Source organism: Anabrus simplex, chromosome 1 (genome assembly GCF_040414725.1).
Source record: "Anabrus simplex isolate iqAnaSimp1 chromosome 1, ASM4041472v1, whole genome shotgun sequence".
NCBI lineage: Eukaryota > Metazoa > Arthropoda > Insecta > Orthoptera > Tettigoniidae > Anabrus > Anabrus simplex.
The window spans coordinates 158,452,007-158,479,477 of NC_090265.1; the positions used below are offsets into that span (position 1 = coordinate 158,452,007).

Below are 27,471 nucleotides of genomic sequence, written 5' to 3' on the forward strand. Positions count from 1 at the left end.
CCTTCGTCCCCGAAAGAAGATCTCCAGCGGTGAAACGTCCAATCATACGGATGTGAATTCGATCCCCAGTAACCAATTGGGACGAATTCACCAGATGTTTTACACTACCAGAGTAGTGAGGTAAAATCTAAATATTATGTCATTTATTTTTCAGGATTAAAAGTGTCCCAATGTAAATTTGTCATCATGTGTAGTATGCAAAATAAGTGAATAAATTGCTCTTCATTGCAATTTCAATAGGAAACAGTTTCCATATCTTTTCATTGTAGTTAGTCCAGTATGCCCATGGAATTTAAGTTGTCACTTCCCAGTCCTATTGTGGAGTCAAAAATTTGTATCCATGAATGAGTCGTCCCCCGTAACCTTAAATTTTCATGCCCCGTTCATCCCTGTGTTCATTTGATGCGCCGATATATATATATTTTTTTTGATAAAAATTTTTTTTAAATTCGTTTTCGAACTGATCACCCCTGAGATAAATGCTAGTCTGGGACTCAGGAGGTGGGCGGGTGCAATATATATATATATATATAAAACCAAACCAAACCCCAAGGCGCAACAGCTCCGAAGGACCATGGCCTACCAAGTGACCGCTGCTCAGTCCGAAGGATTACAGATTACGAGGTGTCGTGTGGTCAGCACGACGGATCCTCTCGGCCATTATTATTGGCTTTCTAGACCGGGGCCGCTATTTCACCGTCAGATAGCTTCTCAATTGTAATCACGTAGGCTTGGACCTCGAACCAGCTCTCAGATGCAGGTAAAAATCCATGACCTGGCCGGGAATCGAAGCTGGGGCCTCTGGGTAAGAGGCAGGCGCGCTACCCCTACACCGCGGGGCCATCTATATATATCAAACTATTTCAAACGTTGACAAGGAAGCTTTATAAATGAAAATAGCCAAAGGAAATCGTACACCAAACGTTGTATATGAAGAGATTTTCTAATGAAAAAAAAAATTCAGAAGTTGACAAGGAGGCTTCATAAGTCAAAAAGAAAATTCAAGGCGTTCGAAGTCGCGGGAACAGCTATTAAAACTAAAAGTACTGTATTTCATCCAATTTATCTATATAAAAACGATGTGTGTTAATAAAATATGTTTACCGAGCTCGATAGCTGCAGTCGCTTAATTGCGGCCAGTATCTAGTATTCGGGAGATAGTGGGTTCGAACCCCACTGTCGGCAGCCCTGAAGATGGTTTTCCGTGGTTTCCCATTTTCACACCAGGCAAATGCTGGGGCTGTACCTTAATTAAGGCCACGGCCGCTTCCTTCCCAGTCCTAGCCCTTTCCTATCCCGTCGTCGCCATAAGACCTATCTGTGTCGGTGCGTCGTAAAGCCAATAGTAAAAATAAAAAAATAAAAAATGTTTTATTTTGCTTTTAAATAAATAGTTTAAAACATCTAACGACTGAATTAATACACGCGGGTGAAGCCGCGGGTACATGCTAATTTCTAATAAAATTACCTTAATTTTATTTTTAAATTATTTGGACAAATGGATAAAAGTCCAGCTCTTAGTCTGAATGGGCAGCGCAGTGGCTTTCGGTTCAAGGCCGCGTTCGATTTTCGGCCGACTTGGAATTTTAGTTGCGCCTGGTTAATTTCTCTAACTCGGGGTCTGTGCATTTGTGTTTTTCTTTGTGTATATCTTCATTTACATACAACACATTTATCAGCCAGAAACACGTAACGGAGAAAGCCCAGAAAGAAGAATATCCGGAGAGCTGAGCAATATATCCTAAATTCAATTAGTTAACCCGGTAATTCGTGTTGGGGATTGTTGCTTTAAGGGGAATTAAAACGAGAAAATCTATCACCTCTCAAATCTTGTCATAGAAGAAAGAAGAAAAAGAACGATTGTAAGAATGTAAACCTCGGTGAAAAATAGGTAAGGGTCTAACAAGCGTGGAAACGAAAGATCCTCTTGGTGCCGCAAACTTTATATTCTTTATATTGACAGTGAGGGAGAAGAACAAGACGAAGGGAGGTTGGATAGGAAAAATGCAAGTGAGGGCCCTGGCTTAGGTGATGGAAGCAATAACAAGCTCAGATAATGGCTGTAGGTGTTGCTACCTCACGTTACCAAGTTGAGAACCCCTGGAGGATTTCGGGTTTAAGAAACATAGTGTATGGCTTTTACTGCCAGGAATGTTGAAAGTCACGTTAGGCTCAACAGTTCCGTTGATGCTTTTCCCGGTATATCCCACGGTGATGATCTACATGAACATGTATGAGGGCGTTGTCTGTGTTATTGTACGGGATAGGAATAGGAAGGAAGTGACCGTGGCCTTGAAAAAGATACTATCCTGGCACTTTCCTGGAGTTGAAAAATTGGAAACCATGGAAAACTATTTCGAGGATGGCCGACAGGGGATTCGAACCCACCTCTCTCCCGAGTACAGAGATAGCAACCATAACTGACCGTGCTGCAAAGCACTGATTTATTTATTTATTTATTTATTTATTTATTTATTTATTTATTTATTTATTTATTTATTTATTTATTTATTTATTTATTTATTTATTTATTTATTTATTTATTTATTTCATAGGGGCTGCCTGACCGAGGCGGTAAAGGCGTGCTCGGTTCGCCCGGAAGGACGTGGGTTCGAATCCCCGTCAGGAAGTCGTAAAATTTAAGAAACGAGTTTTCCATTTCCAGAGGTCTTATGGCCCTGAGGTCCACTCAGCATACACCAAAAATGAGTACCAGGTTAATTCCTGGGGGCAAAGGCGGCCGGGCGTAGAGCTAACCACTCTACCCCATCACGTGCCGCGGTTAACAATGGTGGAAGCCTTTACCTTCCACTCCTCCAAGGGCCTTCATGGCCTGTACGGAGGTGTCTTTGTCTTTTATTTATTTATTTCATAGCACCAACAGAGATGATTATCCAATTACAAGTGGCTTAGTCACACTACATTAATTAAGCTCATATTAGGAAAACCCACATATCTAAAAATATCTAAAAATCTAAATCTAAAATCTAAATATCTAAAAATAAAAATACACACATTTATTAATAAAGTAGCAATCGGAATTTACAGTACATTAATACCTTTTTTTTTCATATTCGAACTAGACATATCACCTACAAAAGAATGCTGAAGGTGAGTTGGGTAGATCGAATCTCAATAAAACGGCCAAACCAGTCCAAACCCCATGACGCAACAGCCCCGAAGGGCCTTGGACTACCAAGCGACCGCTTGTCAGCCCGAAAGTGTGCAGATCACGAGGTGTCTTGCGGTTAGCACGACGATCCCTCTCGGCGGTTATTTTTGGCTTTCTAGACCGGGGCCGGTATATCACCGTCAGATAGCTCCTCAATTGTAATCAGGTAGGCTGAGTGGACTTCGAACCACCCCTCAGGTCTAGGTAAAGGTTCCTGATCTGTGCAGGTATCGAACCCGGGGCCTCCGGATAAGAGGCAGGCACGTTAACCCTACATCGCGGGGGCCGGCACAATAAAAAAGACAGAAACGAGAAAACGAAAAACAAGGTAAGTAGCTGATAAGAGACAAATTATTTAGAGAGTTTTCGCGTAGATGGTGAATTCTTGTAGAAACAGGTACACAGAAGTCTACATAATTATTCTTCTGAACTGCATTGTTGTAGATATTGCATAGCCTGTAGAGTGGGGAATTTTTGTGAGCGGTGATCTAAACTGTTCGGTTGGGTCCTGGTAATTTCATTGTATTTCATAGAAATGGTTCTTTTATACTGTATCCTAAGACACTAACTACTCATCACTCGTATAACTAATTACAAACTAAATCTTTATAGAGAGCATGCGATGTGTTTCAGATCGAGTGCCTATAACGTGCCCCGTTCAGCTCCAGTGTCCTCTCCATCCCGAGCCCCTCTGCAGCGACTACAATTTCATGATGGATTGCTGCTGTTGAACAGGTAAGCACAATAAACAATGTGTAATAAATGCGTACAATTTATACGTCACTATTTTTAAATATCCCTGATCACATGTCAAAGATTACGAGTATTGTTTGCAGTTTCACCAATTACTGCAACCGCGTTCAGTCAGCCACACTCCATAGGCCTAACTGAATGACCAAACCACAATTCGTATGGAAAGGAGGAAGCTAAACTATGTGTTCACTGTGCCATAGCTTCCATATTAATAGAAGTCGAGGCCTTTTAAAAAAGTCTTAGGCTTGCAGCACCTTAATCTTCTTTCTTTTGATCCCAACTTAGCAGGTTCGATCCTGGCTCAGTCCGGTGGTATTTGAAGGTGCTCAAATACGTCAGTCTCGTATCGGTAGATTTACTGGCACATTAAAGAACTCCTGCGGGACGAAATTCCGGCACCTCGGCGTCTCCAAAAGTCGTAAAAGTAGTTAGTGGGACGTAAAAGTCAATAAGATTATTATTTATTATTTCTTCCTTTCTTTTTATACCTTTCCCACTATCTGGTGAGGTTGTGGGTGCGTTCTGAGTAGCAGATGCGTACCTGGCTCAGTTTTACGTCCGGGTGCCCTTCCTGACGGCAGTCCTACCTAGAGAAGAATTGTTTCTATAGTGGTTGGTAGTATGATGTGCCTGTGTGAATGAACAGAAATGTATTAAGACTAACATGAATAGACCCGAGCCAGATTAATTAACCAAGTGAGATTAAAATCCCCAACCCGGCAGTGAATCGAACCCGAAACCCTCTGAGAACCGAAGGTCTCATTGATAATCATTCATCTCAGAAGCCAAACTCACAAAACCTTTGATATTCACATTAATAACCGATAATGTATTGTATTGCGAAGGACTTGTATAAGGAAATATAATATTACAATGTTGTGTTTTAAATTTTCTGTCTGATTGGCCAGTGTAGTGGCATTCAGTTCCCGACCTGGTCGAAAATTTTAGTCGCGTCTAATTGGTTCCCCTTAACTGGGGAAATGGGTATTTATTTTGTACAATTTACTTTACGTCGCACCGACACAGGTAGGTCTTATGGTGACGATGGGATGGGAAAGGGCTGGGAGTTGGAAGGAAGCGGCCGTGGCCTTAATTAAGGTACAGCCCTAGCATTTGCCTGGTATGAAAATGGGAAACCACGGAAAACGATATTCAGGGCTGCTGACAGTGGAATGCGAACCCACTAGGTTCTACTATTGCCTATTTTACTTGTCAGCTCACAGCTGCACGCTCCTAACCGCACGGCCAACTCGCCCGGTAACGACGATGGGATAAGAAATGGCTAGAAGTGGGAAGAAAGCGAACTTGACCTTAATTAAAGTACAGCCCCAGTACTTTGCCTGGTGTGATAATGGGAAACCACAGAAAACCATCTTCAGGAAAAAAGAGTTTCTTCATTTCACGAAATTAATAGTCGTTCCGGAACACAGCCCGAAATAGCACCGCATCGAACGAGTACCTACAGCCATTCCTTCCTGGTCACTGCTTTGAGACTATGGAACACGATTCCGGAAAATATTACAAAAGCTCTTCTTCGTCTAGGATGTTTAAAACAACCTGCCGTAAGTTCCTTGAATGAATGCGTGGGTGAATGAAAACAAATATTGCATATTAAATCTATCTTAGGTTATATCATCTACTTTTATTCTTCTCATTTTAAGATTATGCATTGGTTCCTAAGAATATATAACATAGTAACACAGTAACATAGTTCGGTTTATTTCTTTCTGCCTCATATTCAATAAAATAAGCTTTAATTTAAGCTAATTAGTAGATACTGAAGTATAACTTAGACATTCTTCAATGATTAATTTGATATGTTTCTGTTATTGCCTACTCCATATTTATACTTACCTTTTTTATTAATCATAATCGTAATTAATTGTATTATTGTTTAACCTATTCCTTATTTGACTTACATGTTTTTAAAATCATTAATTGTAACCAAGATATTTTAAATGAATGCATTAAACAAAAAACACATACAATAAGAAAGCCCTCTCTTGGAACACCAAAATAAGGCATTATAACACAGTAATTAAGCCGGAAGCACTGTATGCAGCAGAGACACTAGTCATGGGGAGGAAAGGGCAAATGGAGAAATTGGAAATCAAGGAGAGGAAGATATTAAGGAAGATATTAAGGAAGATCATGGGTTCCAAATTCCAAACTAACAAATGAGTTTTTTATAGAAACGAATCCCTCTACGTAAAGTCGGAGAGACTCTCGGATACCATGAGGAAAAGGAGGATTGATTTCTATGGACACATATTCCGAATGAATCCTGACAGATTAACAAAACAGATCTTTGACTTCTTCTTTTACAAAAAAAAAAAAAAAAAAGACTTAACCCAATTGGTTTAAGGAAGCTGAAAAGGATCTGAGAGATCTTAAGATTACCGAACTCATGTTAAAGAATGGTATAATGGTTATGGTGACCAAAAACAAAACTAAGAATGACGAACTATTGAGAGAAGAAAAGAGCACAAGCATCTAAGAAGTGATTGATCTGACGTACCCCAAAGATGGATGATTCGAAATGAAGAAGAAGAAACATCTAAACGGACTGTATGTGGTTAAGTGTAAGAGAGCCAAGAGCCCCAACTTCACCACATTATAAATAAATAAATAAATAAATAAATAAATAAATAAATAAATAAATAAATAAATAAATAAATAAATACAACATGCGGTAAAGGACGCTGAAGACGAATTTGAAAAGAATCTCAATTCAAGGAATTTTCACGATGCCAGAGCCAGCAAAGGATGAGAAATGTTTGGAAATGGAATCAGGTGATGCAGGAAATACTGAATTAGATATTATATCTCGAAAGAGACAGTTGAACTTCGCTATTTGCAGTAGATAATGGATGATAACAATTTAGTGTGACAGAAGGAAAGAGGGCGTTAAAATGTACACTAATCCAAGTACTGTAAGTCTTGTGTTTCCGGAAAAGATACAACACATTTGTGTACCTTAAGCATATAGTAGATAAAGGCTATGTATTAGAGAGCTATTTGGACAATAACGTTTTTTAAAATTTGCTTTACGTCGCACCAACACAGATAGGTCTTCTGGTGATGTTGGGATAGGAAATGGTTAGGAGTGAGAAGGAAGTAGCTGGTGGCCTTAGTTAAGGCACAGCCCCAGCGTTTTCCTAGTATAAAATTGAAAACCACGGAAAACCATTTTCAGGGCTGCCGACAATGGAATTCAAACCCACTGTCTCCTGAATGCAACCGCACAGCTGCGCGACACTAACCGCACTCTCAACTCGTTCCGTATATTACTTCTCTTCCCTTTTATGTATCGATAAATAACATAGGCCTACTAATTTTTTTTAAAAAAAGCAAAGCAAAGTCATCTTTGTACAGGCCATGCAGGCTGTTGGAGGGGTGGAAGGTAAAGGCTTCCACCATCCGTAACCTTGGCACTTGATGGGGTGGAGGGGTTAGCTCTACGCCCGACCGCCTTTGTACCCAGGAATTAACCTGGTACTCATTTTTGGTGTAGGCTGAGTGAACCTCAGGGCCATGTGCACCTCCGGAAGTGGAAATCTTTTTTCTTCAATTTTACGACGTCCTTCCGGGCGAACCAAGCACGCCTTTACCGCCTCGGCCGGGCAGCCCCTACTGAAATTGTATAGGATCTAAAGAGACCTAATTTATAGGTTAGGTTCTACTATTGCCTATTTTACTTGTCAGAAATCGCCCGATGGGAGGGGCCGGGGTTGGGGGGGGGGGAGCTATAGTTACAAAATGATGATAGAACACAATGAAGATGCTTGTGAGTGTGTGGTGTGCGCATGCATGAGTGTCTTTATAAGGGCACTGATACGAGTGAATTATATTGATAATCAGATTACAGTATCGTATCGTAATCGTAATCTGTTTACCCCCCAGGGTCGGTTTTTCCCTCGGACTCTGCGAGGGATCCCACCTCTACCGCCTCAAGGGCAGTGTCCGGGAGCTTCAGACTCTGGGTCGGGGATACAACTGGGGAGGATGACCAGTACCTTACCCAGGCGGCCTCACCTGCTATTCTGAACAGGGGCCTGGGTGGGGGATGGGGACATTGGAAGGGATAGACAAGGAAGAGGGAAGGAAGCGGCCGTGGCCATAAGTTAGGTACCATCCCGGCATTTGCCTGGAAGAGAAGTGGGAAACCACGGAAAACCACTTCGAGGATGACTGAGGTTGGAATCGAACCCATCTCTACTCAGTTGACCTGCCGAGGCTGAGTGGACCCCGTTCCAACCCTTGTACCACTTTTCAAATTTCGTGGCAGAGCCGGGAATCGAACCCGGGCCTCTGGGGATGGCAGCTAATCACACTAACCACTACACCACAGAGGAGGACTCAGATTACACTACAAAATCTTACATTAAAATACAAAACGAGAATATGAAAAAGGTCAACAGTTTTACAGCGAATGGTATGTTGAGATTACAATCTAAAATCTAACTTTCGAGGCTTCTTAGAAAATACGAGATCTGTTGGTTTTACAATTGTGTCTCTGTGACTTTCACTTGTTTATTGTACGTTTCTGTTTACTTTCTTTTTCAAAACTTCCAAGTGAGGGAGGGGTGTTCTAGCCCCCTGTAACCCTCACTTGGCTGTTCGTTGTATTTAGTCTGTACATCTGTATATCAGCGTACTTATTTTTAAATAACCAGTGGCGGCTCGTGACAAAATTTTTAGGGGGTTCACAACATCATTTTTGTTCATGTCTCAAATCAGCAGAAAAGTAACATAGGTACATAAATCATTTCACTAACAGTTCCTTGTACGGTTCCTTCTTCACAAATAATTTGGTAGAATCCCTGTAACCGAGGATAAATTTTATACGAAACTAATTTGTTAATGTAGAACAAAAGTAAAATTCACAATAACTTTACTACACTGCGAATATTGCAGGATGCGAGCACTATTCTTGGTTTTTAAACAGCACGAAGTTCACCTGGGTGTTAGTGTAGAACCAAACCAAACCCCATGGCCTATCAAGCGATTGCTGCTCAGCCCGGTGGTCTGCAGATTACGAGGTGTCGTGTGGTTAGCACGACGAATCCTCTCGGCCATTATTCTTGGCTTTTTTGACCGCCATCTCACCGTCAGATAGCTCCTCAATTGTAATCACGTAGGCTGAGTGGACCTCGAAGCAGCCCTCAGATCCAGGTTAAAATCCCTGACCTGGCCGGGAATCGAACCCGGGGCCTCCGGGTAACAGGCAGGCACGCTACCCCTACACCGCGGGCAGGCTGTCTTAGTGTAGAACAATAGTAAAATTCATAATAGCTTTACTGCACTGCGAACACTGAAGGATGCGAGCACTATTCCTGGTTTTTAACTGCACGAAGTTCATCTGGATATGACGAGAAGCATAGAAGGAATGTGTACCGCATTTACCGGTAATTTTTTAAAATAATTATTTCCGAATTGACCCCAATAGTCTCCACATTATCTCGGTTAGTCAGGGTTCTACTGTATCACATGGTAATTATTCTCATTTTGCAAGTTATAGCCACTACTCTAAACAATTTATAGCATGCAGTACATCCAACAACACTAGATCATGCTTATTTAAATGATAGCATTTAGATTAGCAACTCACGTAAATGCTGATTATTTGTACAGGAAAGCAATCCTTCTGTCCTTCAATCGCGCAAATTTCTCAATCACTTTACGATTGAAGTCACTGATGTTGTTGACAAATCTCTTCTCAATAGCAAGCATAGCCAGCGCTGACAATCTTTCTCCAGTCATGGTGTTCCTCACAAATGTTTTAATTCGTTTCAAAGTAGAAAAACACCTCTCAGGCTCCGCTGTCGTCATTGGGGTTGTGACAACAATTCGGAGTAATTCGCATACTTGTGGAAATGTGTCCCCATCTAGTTCATTGTCAAGCAGAAACTGCAACATGGAAATGGCCCCCATCAGCTTTCTGAAAGTCATTTCTCATATATAATACTTCTAGTTCAGTCTTCAGCTGTGTCTTATTTAGGCAGGGATACATATGCGCCACTGTATTTAGTTCTCTTTCTGGAAAAGAGTCTGAATAGACACCAAACGCACGCACATCAACCAGACTAGAAGCCAGTAAGTGAGAACGGAATGAAAATCGTTCTTCCATGTGAACAGTTATTACATCACACACTTCTTTAGCAGCTACTGAACGATCTGAGATTTTTCGCCTCTTTTGAGAGAGTTGATCATTGGAGGATATATCAGCGTCCAAGTCCGTGGTGCTGTCACTGACTTTCTCAACATGCCTTTGGAATTCTGAAATATGTTCTTTCACTTTAACTGCATCGATATTTCTGTGCTGTAGTAATTTGAAAAGAATGTCTGCATGTGGCATCAAACGGTGAAAGAATTGTAGCCAAAACATAAATTCCGTATCTCTCAAACTGTAGAGAAGTCTGGAGCTCTCCCGCCTCGTAACATCGTCAACATAAGATGAATTTCGAATTTCTTCGAGACATTCCATTAAATTGTCCGTGTTCTCATATACGGTTTGGACTAAACGAGCTGAGAAATTCCATCTGGTGGTTATGGTCTTCGGAAGCCTCTTCTCTACCAGCGAATCCAAAACTTTCGTTCTCTGTGCTGATCGAGAAAAGAATGCTGGAAAGGCTGTTAAGTTGGAAAAAAATATCCTACACGAACTATTTATAGATGCCGCTTTCCGTAAAATTAAATTAAACTGATGAGCATAACAATGGATGTAATAAGCTTGAGGGTAAATCTCCCTTATTCTGGCCTGCACCCCGTTTCTACCCCCACTTAATACTGCGGCTCCGTCGTAGCATTGTCCAATAACCTTCTGTCTGTGGCTCCCCACTTGGCGTTCTAATTCTGCATGAACAATTCCAAAAATAGACTCCGCGTCTTGGGCTTTCAGGTGACAAAACCCCAGTACCTTTCAACCGGAACCCCTCCAACTTCATATCTATAAACAATTACCATTTGTTGCAATGTAGAAACATCTGTCGTTTCATCAGCCATAACTGCCAAATAATGAGTGGCATGAATCTCATTAGATATTTCATCTCTGCACACGCTCAACATGCAATCAAGAAGTTCATTTTTAATAGTGTGGGAAGTACCTTTAAAAACGGTAGCACTTTCTAAATGCTCTTTCATTGCATTGTCAATAGAGCTTACAAAGTTTACTAGTCCCCTGAAAATCCCAGGATTATCAGAAGTATCGCTTTCATCGTGGCCACGCAGTGACAGTTCGAAAGCTCCACAAAACTTAACACAGTCGATTAATCTAGACAGTATATACCTATTTGCATCGACTTGCTCGTTATGTTTCTTAATCGATTCACGGTAAGCGGAATCCAGCTGCGTGGTGATATTGACACGGCCTAGCATAGAGAATTCAATACTCGCGTTTTTGTGTGCATGAGAATTTTCATGTTTATTTATTTTACCACTCAAATGAGCAAGGTCTGTGCACCCAGCTGAATTCCATACATTTCTTTCTTTGCTGAATAATAAACAGGGCAAACAAAACAGCGCATTCCTAGATCTACATCCACAGAGCCACTTGCGTGTTTCGTACACTTCTCTCTTAAACTTACGCCTATACTCGCGTTTGTCAGTTTTTGTAACTTTTTCAATAATCAAATCTGGTCTGTCCGGTCCAAGCCTTTTAATTTCTAACTTATCCTGATAGGTTAATATTTCACTGGTTAAAATTACCTGAACCGAATTCATTTCCTCTTACACAAAGAATACCACGGCACGGTCACAAACCATACAAATACAGAAGCAAAATACAACACAACACACAAATTAATTTAACTTGAAAATATTTTCCAGTCACAAGGTAAAGCAAACTTCTTCCCGCGATTACAAACACCTGTTCACAACGAGCTAGAAAATGCCTATTCAGAATTAGGGTACTAGCGAAATCTGCCGGTAACGTAATGCAATAGCAGCTCCTGGGAGCCTGTGGCTAGCAGTCAACGAGCTAGAAAGAGGACTCTTTCTAACTCGTTGCTAACAGTAATAGGGGATGTGGCGGACCCTTGTGGTCAACTGTAATACTGCCTCTAGGTTGAGGGTGGCTCTAGACGACAAGGCACGTACCTTACCGTGCGCTTCGCTAATGGGAATATCAGTGCAGAAAACCATGACGTCATCTGCTTTGCGCATGCGTATAGTCTTCAGCACAATAGCGCATTACCCAGTGTGCTCGCTGCACTGGCAGTCAAAATGAACAACTGTCGGTGTAACGGAGCTTCGATATAAGTCGAATGCTTTCGATCGATTGTCGAAATCAGGTCGAAAGAAAGGAAAGTTTTAAATTATCCATGAATTCGTAAATATGTATTAAAACTGGGTGTTCACGTGCTTCTGTGCTCCTGAGTGCCCACCACCACTGTAAATAACCGCGGAATTCGCTGAAATAGTACTACTGTTCATCATCATCATCATCATCTGTTTACCCTCCAGGGTCGACTTTTCCCTCGGACTCAGCGAGGGATCCCACCTCTACCGCCTCAAGGGCAGTGTCCTGGAGCTTCAGACTCTTCGTCGGGGAATACAACTGGGGAGAATGACCAGTACCTCGCCCAGGTGGCCTCACCTGCTATGCTGAACAGGGCCCTTATGGAGGGATGGGAAGACTGGAAGGGATAGACAAGGAAGAGGGAAGGAAGCGGCCGTGGCCTTAAGTTAGGTACCATCCCGGCATTCGCCTGGAGGAGAAGTGGGAAACAACGGAAAACCACTTCGAGGATGGCTGAGATGGGAATCGAACCCACCTCTACTCAGTTGACCTCCCGAGGCTGAGTGGACCCCGTTCCATCCCTTGTACCACTTTTCAACAAATTTCGTGGCAGAGCCGGGTATCGAACCCGGGCCTCCGGGGGTGGCAGCTAATCACGCTAACCACTACACCACAGAGGTGGACGCTGCTGTTCATTGCAGCAAAAAAACCTTATAGGCAGCTCTCCAAAGTGGGTGCCGTGTAACCCAAGGGTACCGGGTCGTAATACAATCTGTGAAGGAATAACTAGTCCACCTCTGTGGTGTAGTGGTTAGTGTGATTAGCTGCCATCCCCGGATGCCCGGGATCGATTCCCGGCTCTGCCAAGAAATTTTAAAACTGGTACGAGGGCTGGAACAGGGTCCACTCAGCCTCGGGAGGTCAACTGAGTAGAGACAGGTTCGATTCCCACCTCAGCCATCCTGGAAGTGGTTTTCAGTGGTTTCCCACTTCTACTCCAGGCAAATACCGGAATGGTACCATGGCCGCTTCCTTCCCTCTTCCTTGTCTATCCCTTCCAATCTTCCCATCCCCCCACAAGGCTTCTGTTCAGCATAGCAGGTGAGGCCACCTGGGCGAGGTACTGGTCATCCTCCCGAGTTGTATCCCCCGACCCAGTGTCTGAAGCTCCAGGACACTGCCTTTGAGGCGGTAGAGGTGGGATCCCGCGCCGAGTCCGAGGGAAAAGAAGAAGAACAACAAATTACTTTTTTATTTTATTCTACCATTTTTTTTATTTTAGCGTATAGCTATTGGTGTTGGGAGTATCCGAGGATATGTTCAGCTCCCTCGGTGTAGTCTTTCTGTTTGACACTCATGGGTGACCTGCACGTCTGGATGTGATATAATGATGATGATGATGATGGTGATCAAGAGGGAGAAGGTGAAACACGCTGATAGTATATAGCCTACTCCTAGCGGTCTGCTCAAGGTTTAATATCTCCATCCGACGGACGAATCACCATCAACAGCATAGTATGCCCTCACTCCATATGAAAACTGCGGAGATGTTTGGAACTGAATCCAAGCTTTCGGCATGCTATCCAGTGGTTATAAATGGCATACCATCATCTTTCCTACCCTGCTGGCCAAAATTCTGGAAATGATTTCTACAAACGGGACTCGAACCGGCTTACCACGGTGGCAGACTATTTAGTCTTCATGCCTTAACGATCATGGCTCCCTTTGACTCTCGTAATGTTAACAATAAGCTGATCTAACGGCACGCATTATGTAGGCCTATAGCGTACCGTAATTTTAACTACTTTAAGTACTTCCTACGCATCCTGCATGGTTGTGTCACCTCTGTAATTATGTAGTTGAATTTCTCGAATACCCCCGCATTCCGGTTGAGAGCGCAGCGAATGCATCGCCAGCGCGAACGGCAGAGTTAGTCGCTTGTTTTCCTCCAGTTGTGTTGTCTCCCAATTGTAGACCTATGTGCAATGGCGGCTGGTGCAGAAAATCAGTTGTGTGCTGTAACCCATCCCCCCTCCAAAAAGTAAAAATATTGAGCAACATGCGGTTTTCAAGAGGCTCTCCACTGAGTTTTCCACACCGAGCAAACACGCTAACAACCCCATCACATATACACATTTCTCATTAAAATAACTATAAAACTATGTAATTAAACACACAATAAAACCTGCAATGGCAAAATATTCACAAATTCAAACATTTCGTGTGAGCGCGCAAAAACAGAACTTCCCAATGTTACCAAAATCATTGAAATAAATGTCGTAATGCAAAATTACATGTTATGCTTTTATATTGACATTTATAAACCAGACATTTTATTAAAGACAATCACAATATCATGTCCCTATTTTGACAACATAAAAAGGTTCATCGATTTTTAAAGGTGGCTATGGAACAGGCAAGTTGGAAGTATTCTATCCTCTTTGGTATTAAAAGACCTGGCGGGAACGGCTCTACAGTATTTTGTTTTCCCGTTCGCTTTGAACGATCCCCTCTTCGCTCAGTCAAGAGAGTGCTACCTACCACGTTCTCATTGTGGTCGTAATGCAAGTGTGAATAGTGCTGCCTCTCTGTGGTCGAAGCAAGAATCGCTGTGAAGTGATATCTTGGCGGTCTTGGCTGTTGTTTCCACAGCCTATCGGAAAAGTTGGGCACGCATGCGCAAACGGCAGAGTTCCTGCTTTCTGGCAAAAAGTTTAGAAATTCTCGCTGAGCTGTGATCGACGAGCCCAGCACAGCCACCCGGCGTGGAGCACATGACTAGTTACCTGGTTGTGAGGGGAGTTGAGTAATTTCCTATTCTTTGGCTGACGTCTTTTTCAATGCACTGCATTTGATTGCGGATAATATTTTTAAAGTAATTTATTTTTCAAGTGGGCAGTGTGCTGCAGCACTTCAGCACATAAGGTAGGGCCACCCCTGCCTATGCGAGGCAAGCAGCAGAAATGAACGAATTTGTGCTCAGAAAAAAGATCCTTAATCGAAGATGAAGAGAATGAAACAGAAAATGACTAACAATTAAATGGTAACACCACTGAATTGTCAGTTTGTTCCACATCACAATGCATCAGCAAGAGCTCGGAAGTTCGGCTGTATAACGTGGGATGTTTTAAAATGGCTTCACATAGTGTGGCGACGAGCGAACTTCTTTGCCACAGAAATTGATTTGTAAAGAAGAACTCTCTAATGCTTGAATGGTGCTGAGTAAGTTATTGCGTCGCATGCGTACAAAAACAGTGACGTGCAAGGGAAGATGTGGACTATATTTCAAAGAACTTCTAAAACATGGAGGAACATAGACCAGTTCGTTTGTTAAAATGTTCAAGATCTCTGAGAGAGCTCAGTGATACAGGATGGTCGGAAACAACGTGAACCGTGTATATGAGCGGTAGAGCGTTGGTCACACTGATGAATAATTTGGAAGGAATAAATCGATAAAATAATGAAAACCCCTTTACTTAGTTGAGTAAAATCTTCTAGAATCGATATCCAGAAGCTGCATAACTCTGATTCCTGGAGCATTTGTAAAGTACGATTGACTTCAAGTGTTCCAACTCTTCCTCTTTAATAAAGTGAAGTTCGCAAGTATTAGATATTGCAAAGGATTTATTATTATGGAAAATAGCCTTTCAGTTTCACCTTAAGTTGCAGTAAGCGATCACAAATCAACGATTTTATATTATTTCTCATTGCACATTTAGATGTTGTTTTCAAGGATATAAAAATTGTTGTTCTTCGCTTTCCTTAAACATATGTCCATTTCTTTCGGTACTTGTAAGAAGATCTGCCCTGTGGCTTCGTATAATAATATTTATCTTCTTTAGGGTTTCAAATATTCCCATAGGGAAAGCTAACTTCGAACATTTAGACCGTCTTTCAGTGAGTCTGCAAATCCTGTTTCATTTCCTTGCTCAGCTAATTCTAACACATCATCCTCGAGTTCATACAAGCGACTACTATAAGCTCTTGTCCTCTGGATAATCACTGCATTTCGATATGAAGAAGAAGATTGCTGTATCGAGTTCATAACTGTAACATGTCTTCTTCTTCTTTATCTGTTTATCCTCCAGGGTCGGTTTTTCTCCCGGTCTCAGCGAGGGATCGCATCTCTACCGCCTCAAGGGCAGTGTCTTCGAGCTTCAGACTCTGGGTTGGGGGATACGATTGGGGAGGATGACCAGTACCTCGCCCAGGCGGCCTCACGTGCTATGCTGAACAGGGGCCTTGCGAGTGGTTGGGAAGATTGGAAGGGATAGACAAGGAAGAGGGAAGGAAGCGGCCGTGACCTTAAGTTAGGTACCATCCCGGCATTTGCCTGGAGGAGAAGTGGGAAACCTCGGCAAACCACTTCCAGTATGGCTGAGGTGGGAACTGAACCCATTTCTACTCATTTGACCTCTCAAGGTTGAGTGGACCCCGTTACAGCCCCCGTACCACTTTTCAAATTTCGTGGCAGAGCCGGGAATCGAACGAGGGTCTCCGGGGGTGGCAGCTACTCATACTAAGGGCTGGTTTACACGGGTAGAGTAGCGAGGCGAGTAGAGTGGATAGTAGAGCTACTAGCATCGTGTAAACGACTGGGATAGTAGCAAGTAGAGTAGAGTAGCTAGTACGCAGTAGAGGAGAGTGGGTTTCCGCTGTGGTAAAGTAACTCTACCACTATCCTATCCCGTCCACCGGAACCGAGCTCCGAGAGCTGGCGGAGAAGGCCGAGGACGCTCGATTTTTCAGTTGGCGCGTCGTTCGCCTATTTCCATATGTGTACTGACGGTATTCCGCTGAGTAAACTGAGCATTTTTGTGCGTTTATTTGGTGGCAAAATCAAGTGTACGGAAGAAGAAACACGTAAATTTGTAGAACTGACAGTGAAAAAAGAATGTTTATGGAACATAAACGGCATTATTTACAGAAACTAAAATATGAGACGGGCGGCGGAAGAGGACTTGATTACGAAAATGGGTAAAGAGGGTTTTGGTGTTATGGAACTTAAACATTTTTTTTTTTAAATTTTTAGTACGATGTACCTACGACCAAGAACTGAGGAATATTCGTAAATCCAAGAAGTCTGGAGGTGGTGCCGCCGACATCTACACTCCCTCTTTTAAGTGGTTTAGTAAAGTATAATTTGCAAGGTAATACTGAAAGCCGTCCACCTCTGTAGTGTGGTTAGTGTGATTAGCTCCCACCGCCGGAGGCTCGGGTGCGATTCCCGACTCTGCCACGAAATTTGAAAAGTAGTACGAGGGCTGAAACGGAGTCCACTCAGCCTCGGGAGGTCAACTCAGTAGAGGTGGGTTCGATTCCCACCTCAGCCATCCTGGAAGTGGTTTTCCGTGGTTTCCCGCTTCTCCTCCAGGCAAATGCCGAGATGGTACCTAACTTAAGGCCACGGCCTCTTCCTTCCCTCTTCCTTCTCTATCCCTTCCAATCTTCCCATCCCCCACCAGGGCACCTGTTCAGCATAGCAGGTGACACTGCCTGGGCGAGGTACTGGTCATCCTCACCACTTGTATCCCCCGATCCAATGTCTCATGCTCCAGGACACTGCCCTTGAGGCGGTAGAGGTGCGTCCCTCGCTGAGTCCGAGGGAAAAATCAACCCTGGAGGGTGAGCAGATTAATAAAGAAAGAAGAATATTAAAAGCCACAACGTAACATATTAAGGGGAGGTACACCTTTGGAGGTCAAACAAATGCAGGTGTATTGTCCTATAATGGAGAACAGACCTCCCTCTTTTCGATGGAAGAAGGATTTAAAAAATACCTAAACCTATAATAGTTTCGAAGATGCAACAACAAATATAAACAAGTGACAGCTGGATTGTCCCTTTAGATGAAGGTTTCTCAAGTTTCAGTGTTACACAGCGTGTTCATCATGTGTCTCTACGTGTTTAAGTTAGACAATGATGCAGGACTGTGTACTTTAATCATATTAATAACATACATAGGGATCTTCTACCTCGTATCACTTGACAATGCCATTAATTTTAAGCAATAACAGTAATGTCCACAACAAATAGAATAATTTTCATATTTTGTTTGGAATATCCAATATAATTATTGTTTACAGTACAATGTCAGGTCTTGAAACTTAATCTCTACACCTGGGCCGTACAAGCAACGAACAAACAAATTATATAAATAGATCAGTAATTGGGGTATTTATGGCAAAAAAACTACTACAAATTAGGCCTACGCCAGCGTGATTTACAGTGTACTGATGGCTATTTATCATTGGCCAAGAACTTCAGAGTCACCTCAAGCTTAAATCTCGGTGTTATTGCATTTCTCATCACTGTGTTGTGTCTTTGAATTTGCGGTGTTATAGCATCTAACAGTATCTGAAAGTTATCAGGCTTCGATCTCATACACTTTCTGTATTCTTCTTTATACTCTGTCGCAAGTTCTCTCAGGATTAATGTTGATACCCCGAGTGCATCTCTCCTAAGCCAGCCTCTTACCCATTCCCTTCTTTCCTCATTTGCTTCTTCCAATGCTTCACTAACCTCTTGAATTAATATGTTTGCAAATGTCTTTAAACTCTTCGTTACGATGTGCTTGCGTCTTGACATGGTGCTACTACTCTACTCTACTGTATGACTCTACTCCCGTATGAACGATACAAGTGTCAACTCTACCAGACAGTGGTAGAGTAGAGTAACGTGGCTACTCTACTCGCCTCACTACTCTACCCGTGTAAACCAGCCCTAACCACTACACCACAGAGGCGGACGCCGCGTAAAATCAAGAGGTGTAAAAGAGTGCCGACATGAGACAAAGTTTGGCAAACTTTGCTCTACAGGTTTGTACATCTTAGGAAACTCGAGAGAAGTTCTTTGTACGAGATCAATCTTCTTCAAGGGGTCGTGTTCTCTGTCGAGGGAAGTTGCATTTGGTTTGGAATCCTAACAAAATCGCCACTATGCCGTTGGTAGCTCTTACTTCGTGTGACGATTCTCTGGGATATTAAGTTACTTTCTCATTCAAATTCCTTTGCCTTGTCTTTTGTAAGAATGTTTCTATGTTAACGCAACATGGTCGCGTCCTTGGCGAGTTATCGAAATGGGGGAGTGAGGCCGTCATTTGCACTCTTATCAAGCGGCTTAATGACTTACACAGGTTCGTCCTTAGAGGTCAATACATGTTATCGCAGCCCACATCCGGGACTAGGAAATGCCAAGACTTTATTTATTTATTTCACCTTGGAATAGTTTCAGAAAATCATAAAGTTAATTGGCAAGGGCGTACCCAGAATCATGGGGTTTTATGAAGTGGATGATATCGCCGAAGAGCTGGGCCTGTGGTATAACTTCTGGGAGAGAAATAATATAACCTGGAACAGATTCTTCGATTTACTAAATCTTTTCTAAAACGTTTTCGACAATATCACGGTTTTCTTTGATGAAATCCCGATGCACGCTTATCAACCATAATCCGATCAGTCTTTCCTCTCCCATGGTGCTCCGAAGCCAGGTCTTTATTCTTCGAAGCGTACTACGGTCACCGTAGCGGATAGAATAGCGCTCAAAATTAGTCCTTGCCTCATAGCAGGAAAAAGGAAACATTGGTGTTGTAAATTTAAAGAAAACAAAGTCAGTTACGTCAATATCCTTTAATCTGTTCCTGGTTAAATTCTTTCTCTCCCAGAAGTTATACCACAGTTCCAACTCTGCGGTGATATCATCCAATTCATAAAATACTGTGAAGGATTCCGCGCTTTTTGCAAGTCCCTGATACTTAATCTGAACATGTATGATGGATGTACTGTAGCTTTGTTAAAGCGAAAGCCGTGGTATTTTCTTGCGAAAATGGAACATTTAACGATGATGTAAGAGAATCAAGATATGGTATAATTAGTGAACGTCTCTAGCATTCATTCTCACAGTCTGATGGAGGATTACTCCTGTGTTTTTACTTACAGTATGAGTAAGATATGGAACAAAAATGTGTACTTCCGCTTGTCCTGCAATGCGTTGTGCTTTCTGAAGTAATTATTTGTTTAGTACTCAATGCAGCTGACTGACTGATGTGACGGTCGTGCATTTATAAGCAAATGGACTACGCTGCAAAAGTCTGAAATTTTCTCGTATGACACTACGAGAAGCTTCCAGAACTCAACCAAAGCCATACTCGAGTGCACGGATTATGTTGTGCCAAGGCAGAGACATCTGACGTAAAATGTCAGAACTATTTCGGAAACAGTTCTAAATTTTCACGCCCAGATGCTCTGCGATTCTGCGAGTCAAAATTATTTTCATGTCTAGTCTCTTAAAGTTTACGTTTCTAGATTTTGCTATAAGTTCATAGGGGCCTGGATATGCCCTAGTTAATTGGTAAGTGATAAGTTGCAGATGGACGCCCGGATCTTTCCTCATCCTTCAAGCTCGTGCGACCCCTTTTGAACTGTTCAGTCCACTGGTAAACACTTCGTTGTGGCAAAACATTGTCCCCGTATTTAATCTACCATAGAAATAACCTATTATCTTTCATAGCGTAATTGTGACATTGTGATACTGTTTCGATCTAAGTGTTAACTCTGCACATCGGAATGTTGGCCGATGTGGCATGTAACCATGGATTCAGGGTACCGAGTAGAGTAGGCTTCGACTTAACGGTGGCCACAGCTTTTCCGTGGCACTACAGCTGTGCATTCGGGAGGCGGTTGTTGTTGTTGTCCTGTGAATGGTGGTTTTCCGTTGTTTTCTATTCTCCTCATTAAGGTGAATGCCGGGACAGTTCCTCTTAAGGGCCGCAGTCGCTCCCCTCCCCTCCCTCCCTCCCTTCTCCGTGCCTCAAATCACCGCTGCACATCTCCTGCCCTGAGAGAGGGCGTCATACTCTAGGAGGTCCACCGCACACCTTCAGGGTACGGAATGAAACCTTTTACTTTTCACCCCCTCCAAGGGCCTTCGTAGCCTGTAAAGAGATGACTGTGCCTTTTGTAAGTGTAACCTGGGTGTGAATGGAGTCACATGTTAAAGAAACATGAAATTTTATATGTGGCCTTTTAAGTTTCAATTATGCGTTCTGTCTGTACTAACATATGGAAGTTGAAGTAGAGTAATTGATAAAGGTAGATATAAAAATGAAAATAGACATGATTTGATAAGGTATTCCTAACATTAAAAAATATAAAAACATAATTTCAAGATCCCTTAACAAATCAAAAATGTGTAGAATTCCCCAAGGCAAAGGTGAGAATGGGGGAAGGGAGATAGACAAGCTGAGGGGTTCCAAATTTACCATCAGAAGCTAAAGAGCATAAGCACAGACGTGAAAGCATTTATTCACTAAATGGGAAGTTCTTTTTTGAGAGCAATGACGTACAGTTTTAGCGGGATTAAGAGTTTCCTCAAGGTGCAAATAAAATTTTTACTCCAAACCCCGGGAAAGTGGTAAAGAGATATTAAAGAGGTAAGATATATACTGAAAGACGAAGGGCTGGGATATATACGGTAGGTATATACGGTAGGTAAAATAGTCATGAATACATGAGGCTAAGTAGGAAAGAGTGGCTAGTTCCATACTCCGGAACAATTACTCATAGGAATTAACCTGATATTCAACCCCAGGGCCATTTGCCTATCCGGAAGCAGAAATGAAAATGAAAATCCACAGTCTGTTTCTAGTTTTAACCGGGTCAGGAATAGTATGAATGAAGCTCCCACCTAACAGCGAGGATAGGAATTGTGCCGCTGCTTAAGCTTGTCGCCTCCTCAGGGGCAATGATTCGTGACTGAGAGATGAAATGAACTGATCTTGGAGAGTGTTGCTGGAATGAAAGATGACAGAGAAAACCGGAGTACTTGGAGAAAAACCTGTCCCGCTTCCACTTTGCCGAGCACAAATCTCGCATGGAGTGACCAGGATTTAAAGCACGGAACCCAGTGGTGAGAGGTCGGCACGCTGCCACCTGAGCCACAGAGGCTACTCAGAAGCAGAAATCTCGTTTCTAAATTTTCTGGCTTCCTGTTAGGGTATCAAACTTACGTCCTTCCAAGAGAACCGAATACGCCTCTCCCAGTCACAGCTAGGCAGCTTCTAAAATTATCTATAGGGAAATTAATTTATTTACGTATCTTGCTGGATGTGTTTTGGCTCTTTAGTTTGGAAAACTTGTTGACCTAGCTCACCTGTGTAGGGGCTGCCTGGCCGAGGCGGTAAAGGCGTGCTCGGTTCGCCCTCAAGGACGTGGGTTCGAATCCCCGACAGGAAGTCGTAACATTTAAGAAACGAGATTTCCGCTTCCGGAGGTGCACATGGCCTTGAGGTTCACTCAGCCTACATAAAAAATGAGTATCAGGTTAATTTCTGGGGGCAAAGGCGGCCGGGCGTAGAGCTAACCACTACCCCATCAAGTGCCGAGGTTACGAATGGTGGAAGCCTTTACATTCCACCACTCCAAGGGCCTTCATGGCCTGTACGGAGATGCTTTTCTAGTTCACCTGTGTATTAATATTTTTATATAACACGATCCATTACATTTACCGTTTATTTTTTCTCGACATTCCCCAGGAAAGGGTTAATTTTATTTACGTTGTACAGGCACACATAGGTCTCAAGGTGACGATGCGATAGGAAATATCTAGGAGTGGGAAGGAAGCGACCGTGGTCTTTACTAAGGTATAACCCCAGCATTTGCCTGACTTGAAAATGGGAAAGGACGGAAGACCATATTTTATTTAGGGCTGCCGACAGTGTTCTAACCCACTATCTCCCGAACGCAAGCTGATATCTACGTGACCCAAACCACACAGCCACTCGCTCTGTCATAAAGCGCTTGTTTACCTAGTATTTCTATAATACTTATGGAAATTAAATGTTTATTTTTAACTTTGACGTTATGTGAATATTGCGGCCGTCTATACAGGGCCTTGCTGACACACTCGATGCGTATCTTGTGTGTCAGCACTACCTTCCCCAGTTACTTCTTCGTGGATTCGAACCACAATGCCATTGATGATAATGCTTTCCAGTCTGCCATATGCTTTAGCAGCTTACTGGCGTAGAATAAGACATTTGCATGCTCTTTGACACAGTGACCACTCCATACCTCCAGAAGTACAGTATGTGAGTCACGGTTCGTGACTCACTCGCAGCTGCCGTCACGTCTGCTTTCTTCCAACTTTAAAAGTATCGACGCGTGTCAAAACAAATCTCCGTAGGGTGACGTTCTTATCTGAAATTGGAACTCACCTGACTTCGTCAATTCAAGGATTGTATTATTTTTCACAGCAGGTGGAAGGAGCTCAATCTTCTGAAAAAGAAACAAAACGTATCAGCACTTTCGTAAGAATTTTGTATTCACGGTACAAAGGACGGACCGTATTCATCAGTTTTCATATTAATTCTATATTCGTTCCTTACAGGAAAAGTATTGAACATATAAAATATTGGATGAAATGAAATGGCGTATGGCTTTTAGTGCCTGGAAATCCCAGGACGGGTTCGGCTCGCCAGGTGCAGGTCTTTTGATTTGACGCCCATAGGCGACCTGCGCGTCGTGATGAGGATGAAATTATGATGAAGACAACGCACACACCTTGTCTATCCCTTCCAATCTGCCCAACCCCAGGCAAGGCCCCTGTTGAGCATAGCAGGTGAGGCCGCCTGGGCGAGGTACTGGTCATCCTCCTCAGTTGTATCCCATGACCCAATGTCTCACGCTCCAGGACACTGCCCTTGAGGCGGTAGAGGTAGGATCCCTCGCTGAGTCTGAGGAAAAAACCAACCCTGGAGGGTAAGCAGATTAAGAAAGAAATAATAATAATAATAATAATAATAATAATAATAATAATAATAATAATAATAATAAATGACTTTCGTCTGTTGAACACACAGTAGGGAGTGATGTCAAGCACGACACAGATGACAATCGCTGACTATCCTTTCTCTATTCTTTATACGACTGGTTCTCCACGTTAATAAGTCAGATGGGTGAAAGGACATTTTTTTTTTTTACAATTATGAATGCTTACTGAGTGTTACAAGCAGAGAGGAAACGTGGATGTTTATGATAATGACCAAGTGGACATCCTGGTTTCTCAGTGACTTGTAACTGTTTACTTATAAAACCTACTGACATTTATAATTGTTAATACCGGATTATTTTAGTGCTTCCTGCTGATAATTGCATTTCTCAAGACCACAGTGCTTCTCTCATGACCTACTTCCAAATTCTGCAGTATACATAACATTCTGTGACGTTGACGGACTTGAGCCAGGATCGAACCTGCCAAGTTGTGGTCAGAAGGCCAGCGCCTCAGCCGTCTGAGCCACTCAGCCCGCATGGGATATCTAATGGTCAGATCATTTTCTTATGAGGATTCGTACAACAAAGTGCCCAGATATCCGATATCGACCAGTGGTATATACAAGCACTTCTGTTCAAAGGTAATATCCGAACACGTTCTGAAGGAGAGTCGATTACGTCTCAGCCTCTTGTCGGTAGATATACAGGCACGTAAAAGAACTCCTACGGGACTAAATTCCGGCATCTCAGCGTCTCCGAAAACCGTACAAGTAGTTAGCAGGACATAAAGCCATTGTTATTATTATTATTATTATTATTATTATTATTATTATTATTATTATTATTATTATTATTATTATTATTATTATTATTATTAGAAATACCATTATATGGCCATCTTACACTCAATAGTGGCGCATTTGTTAGTCATTGGCCTTATGCCTTCAAGGTAGCAGGCGCAATCTGGCTGAAGTTGATGGCATCTAAGTGTGTTCAATTGCAGCAACATCGTGTTGGTCTCTGGCTTATTGGCACTCTTGCTACCACAAATCTTACTTTGCGATACATGCAGTTTACAAAAATTAATATTCTATAGCATAATTGAAAACATATGCAATAACAGCACGAGTAAAGAGCAAGGAGTCCGTAAAACATCATTAATCAACATTTTTAACATATGTACGTGATTTATGTAGAAACTGAACAGAGAATTTGACAAATTCCAAATGCCTTATATCAAATAATTATTTGCAAAGTGACAAACAAGCGCGTTGCTAATAGAGTATCGCCCGATACTATTAATCGAAAGATTCAATTTTCTAACCGACATTTGTCAGTTTTATACTCATATTTTGAAGCATTAAAAAAATATTATTTTCCGCCTCTGTGGTGCAGTGGTTAGCATGATTAGCTGCCACCCTCGGAGGCCCGGGTTCGATTCCCGGCTCTGCCACGAAATTTGAAAAGTGGTACGAGGGCAAGAACCACTCAGCCTCGGAAAGTCAACTGAGTAGAGGGGGGTTCGATTCCCACCTCAGCCATCCTGGTTTCACACTTCACCTCCAGGCAAATGCCGGGATGGTACCTAACTTAAGGCCATGTCCGCTTCCTTCCCTCTTCCTTCCAATCTTCCCATCTCTCCATAAGGCCCCTGATCAGCATAGCAGGTGAGGCTGCCTGAGCGAGGTACTGGTCCTTATTCCCAGTTGTATCCCCGACCCAATGTCTCATGCTCCAGGGCACTGCCCTTGAAGCGGTAGAGGTGGGATCCCTCGCTGAGTCCGAGGGAAAACCAACCCTGGAGGGTAAACAGATTTAAAAAGAAAGACAAATATTCATACCTAGAATACACGTAGAATGAAAGATGGGAAGGAAAATAAAACATGCTCACAGAGAGATTTGAACCAGCGCTCCCTTTATCACTAGCCGCGGGCGATACCCAATGAGCCCTACTTTCGCTGGCCACTTCGTAAACTTTTAGTAGATATGAGGCACTTGGAACTTGTAGGAGTCTGTTTTCTCGGAAATATCTGGATATCTGGCTCATCGGCTTTGGATATTCGCATTAGAGGGGGTCACCTTTACGTACAGCAGTGCAGTATGAACGATATCCGTGACTCGTCTACCTGAGGGTTCCCTTGTAAGGGTTCCCTTGTAAAATCAATAACCAATGCATTCAGAGTGTCTTACTCTGAGGCTCCGGGTTCAATTGTCAGCTTATGCAATAGTTTCAATTCTGGACTATTGGCTGGTAGGGGATTCAGTCATCCCCGTGATTCCAACTGAAAATGATAGATAATAGACCCGATCACGAAAACAAAGAGAAACACGCTGCTGGGGCTGTATCTTAATTAAAGCCACGACCGGTTCCTTCCCGCTCCTAACCATTTTCTATCCTATCGTCGCTATAAGATCTATCTATGTCGGTGCGACATAAAGCAAATTCTTAAAATTAAAAAAATAAATAAACACTCGAGGATATAATCAGGATGACCACGTTGCTCTATAATATCTACAGACTACCTAGCTGGCCAGCAGATCCTTAGTGGGGTTCTATGCATCGCAGGTTTCGTTTTAGTTCCTGTACTTAGCATTCGGCAATGAAACGACACCCGTGAATGCAGTATATCGGAGCCCCACTACTTAGAGCCAGACTGATAATTCCCCCACTGAATGAGATGTTTCCAAACCGAGGACCTTGACCTGCTCGGTCGCCTGACCTGACTCCAGTAGAAATATGTGTGAAATCAAGAGTGTATTATTCTAAGAGTTATTGCAAGGACTAAAGTAGCTGATGGTATGCCCCACAGTATTGGTCATGCATAATGGATGAGATCACAACAGTAAATAATATTAACAGTACAAAGAAATGTTTGGTATCATGAACAGTATCTGTGAACGTGAATACAGCAGTTTCAGTGTTCGTGTGATATCAGCTTAATGTACAATGAGCCATGCTGAGTGGCTTAGGTGGGAGCTCGCGTGCTTTATGAGTCTAGGATAGCGGGTTCTTTTCAGGATCATTCAGTGATATTTCAAAATGCTCACATACCACAGCCTCCGTCGGCAGATTTACCTTCACATAAAAGAACTCCTGCGGGACAACATTTCCGCAACCTTGGCCTCTCCAAACTCTGTAAAAATAATTTGTGAGACGTAAAATCGTCCGCCTCTGTGATGCAGTGGTTAGTGTGATTAGCTGTCACTCCCAGAGGCCCGGGTTCGATTCCCGGCTCTGCCATGAAATTTGAAAAGTGGTACGAGGGCTGAAACGGGGTCCACTCAACCTCAGGTGGTCAAATGAGTAGTGGGAGGGGAGGGGTTCGATTCCCTCCTCGGCTATCCTTGAAGTTGTTTTCCGTGGTTTCACAATTCTCCTCCAGGCAAATGACGGAATGGTACCTAACTTAAGGCCACGGTCGCTTCCTCCCTCCCTTCCTTCCTTCCTTGCTTCCTTCTTCCTTGTCTATCCCTCCCGATCTTCCTAACATCCCATAAGGCCCCTGTTCAGTATAGAAGGTGAGACAGCCTGGACGAGG

The 27,471-nt window shown here is 42.7% G+C and overlaps 1 protein-coding gene across 1 annotated transcript in view; it reads left to right on the top strand.

The window, feature by feature from the left end:
* LOC136863357 (uncharacterized) overlaps positions 1-27,471 on the top strand; it is an 81,084-nt gene that overhangs the window by 44,819 nt on the left and 8,794 nt on the right. The window contains exon 3 of the mRNA XM_067139750.2: positions 3,806-3,907. Within this exon, the coding sequence (XP_066995851.2) occupies positions 3,806-3,903 (98 nt within the window). The 3' untranslated portion in view covers positions 3,904-3,907. The remainder of the gene's footprint in view (positions 1-3,805; positions 3,908-27,471) is intronic.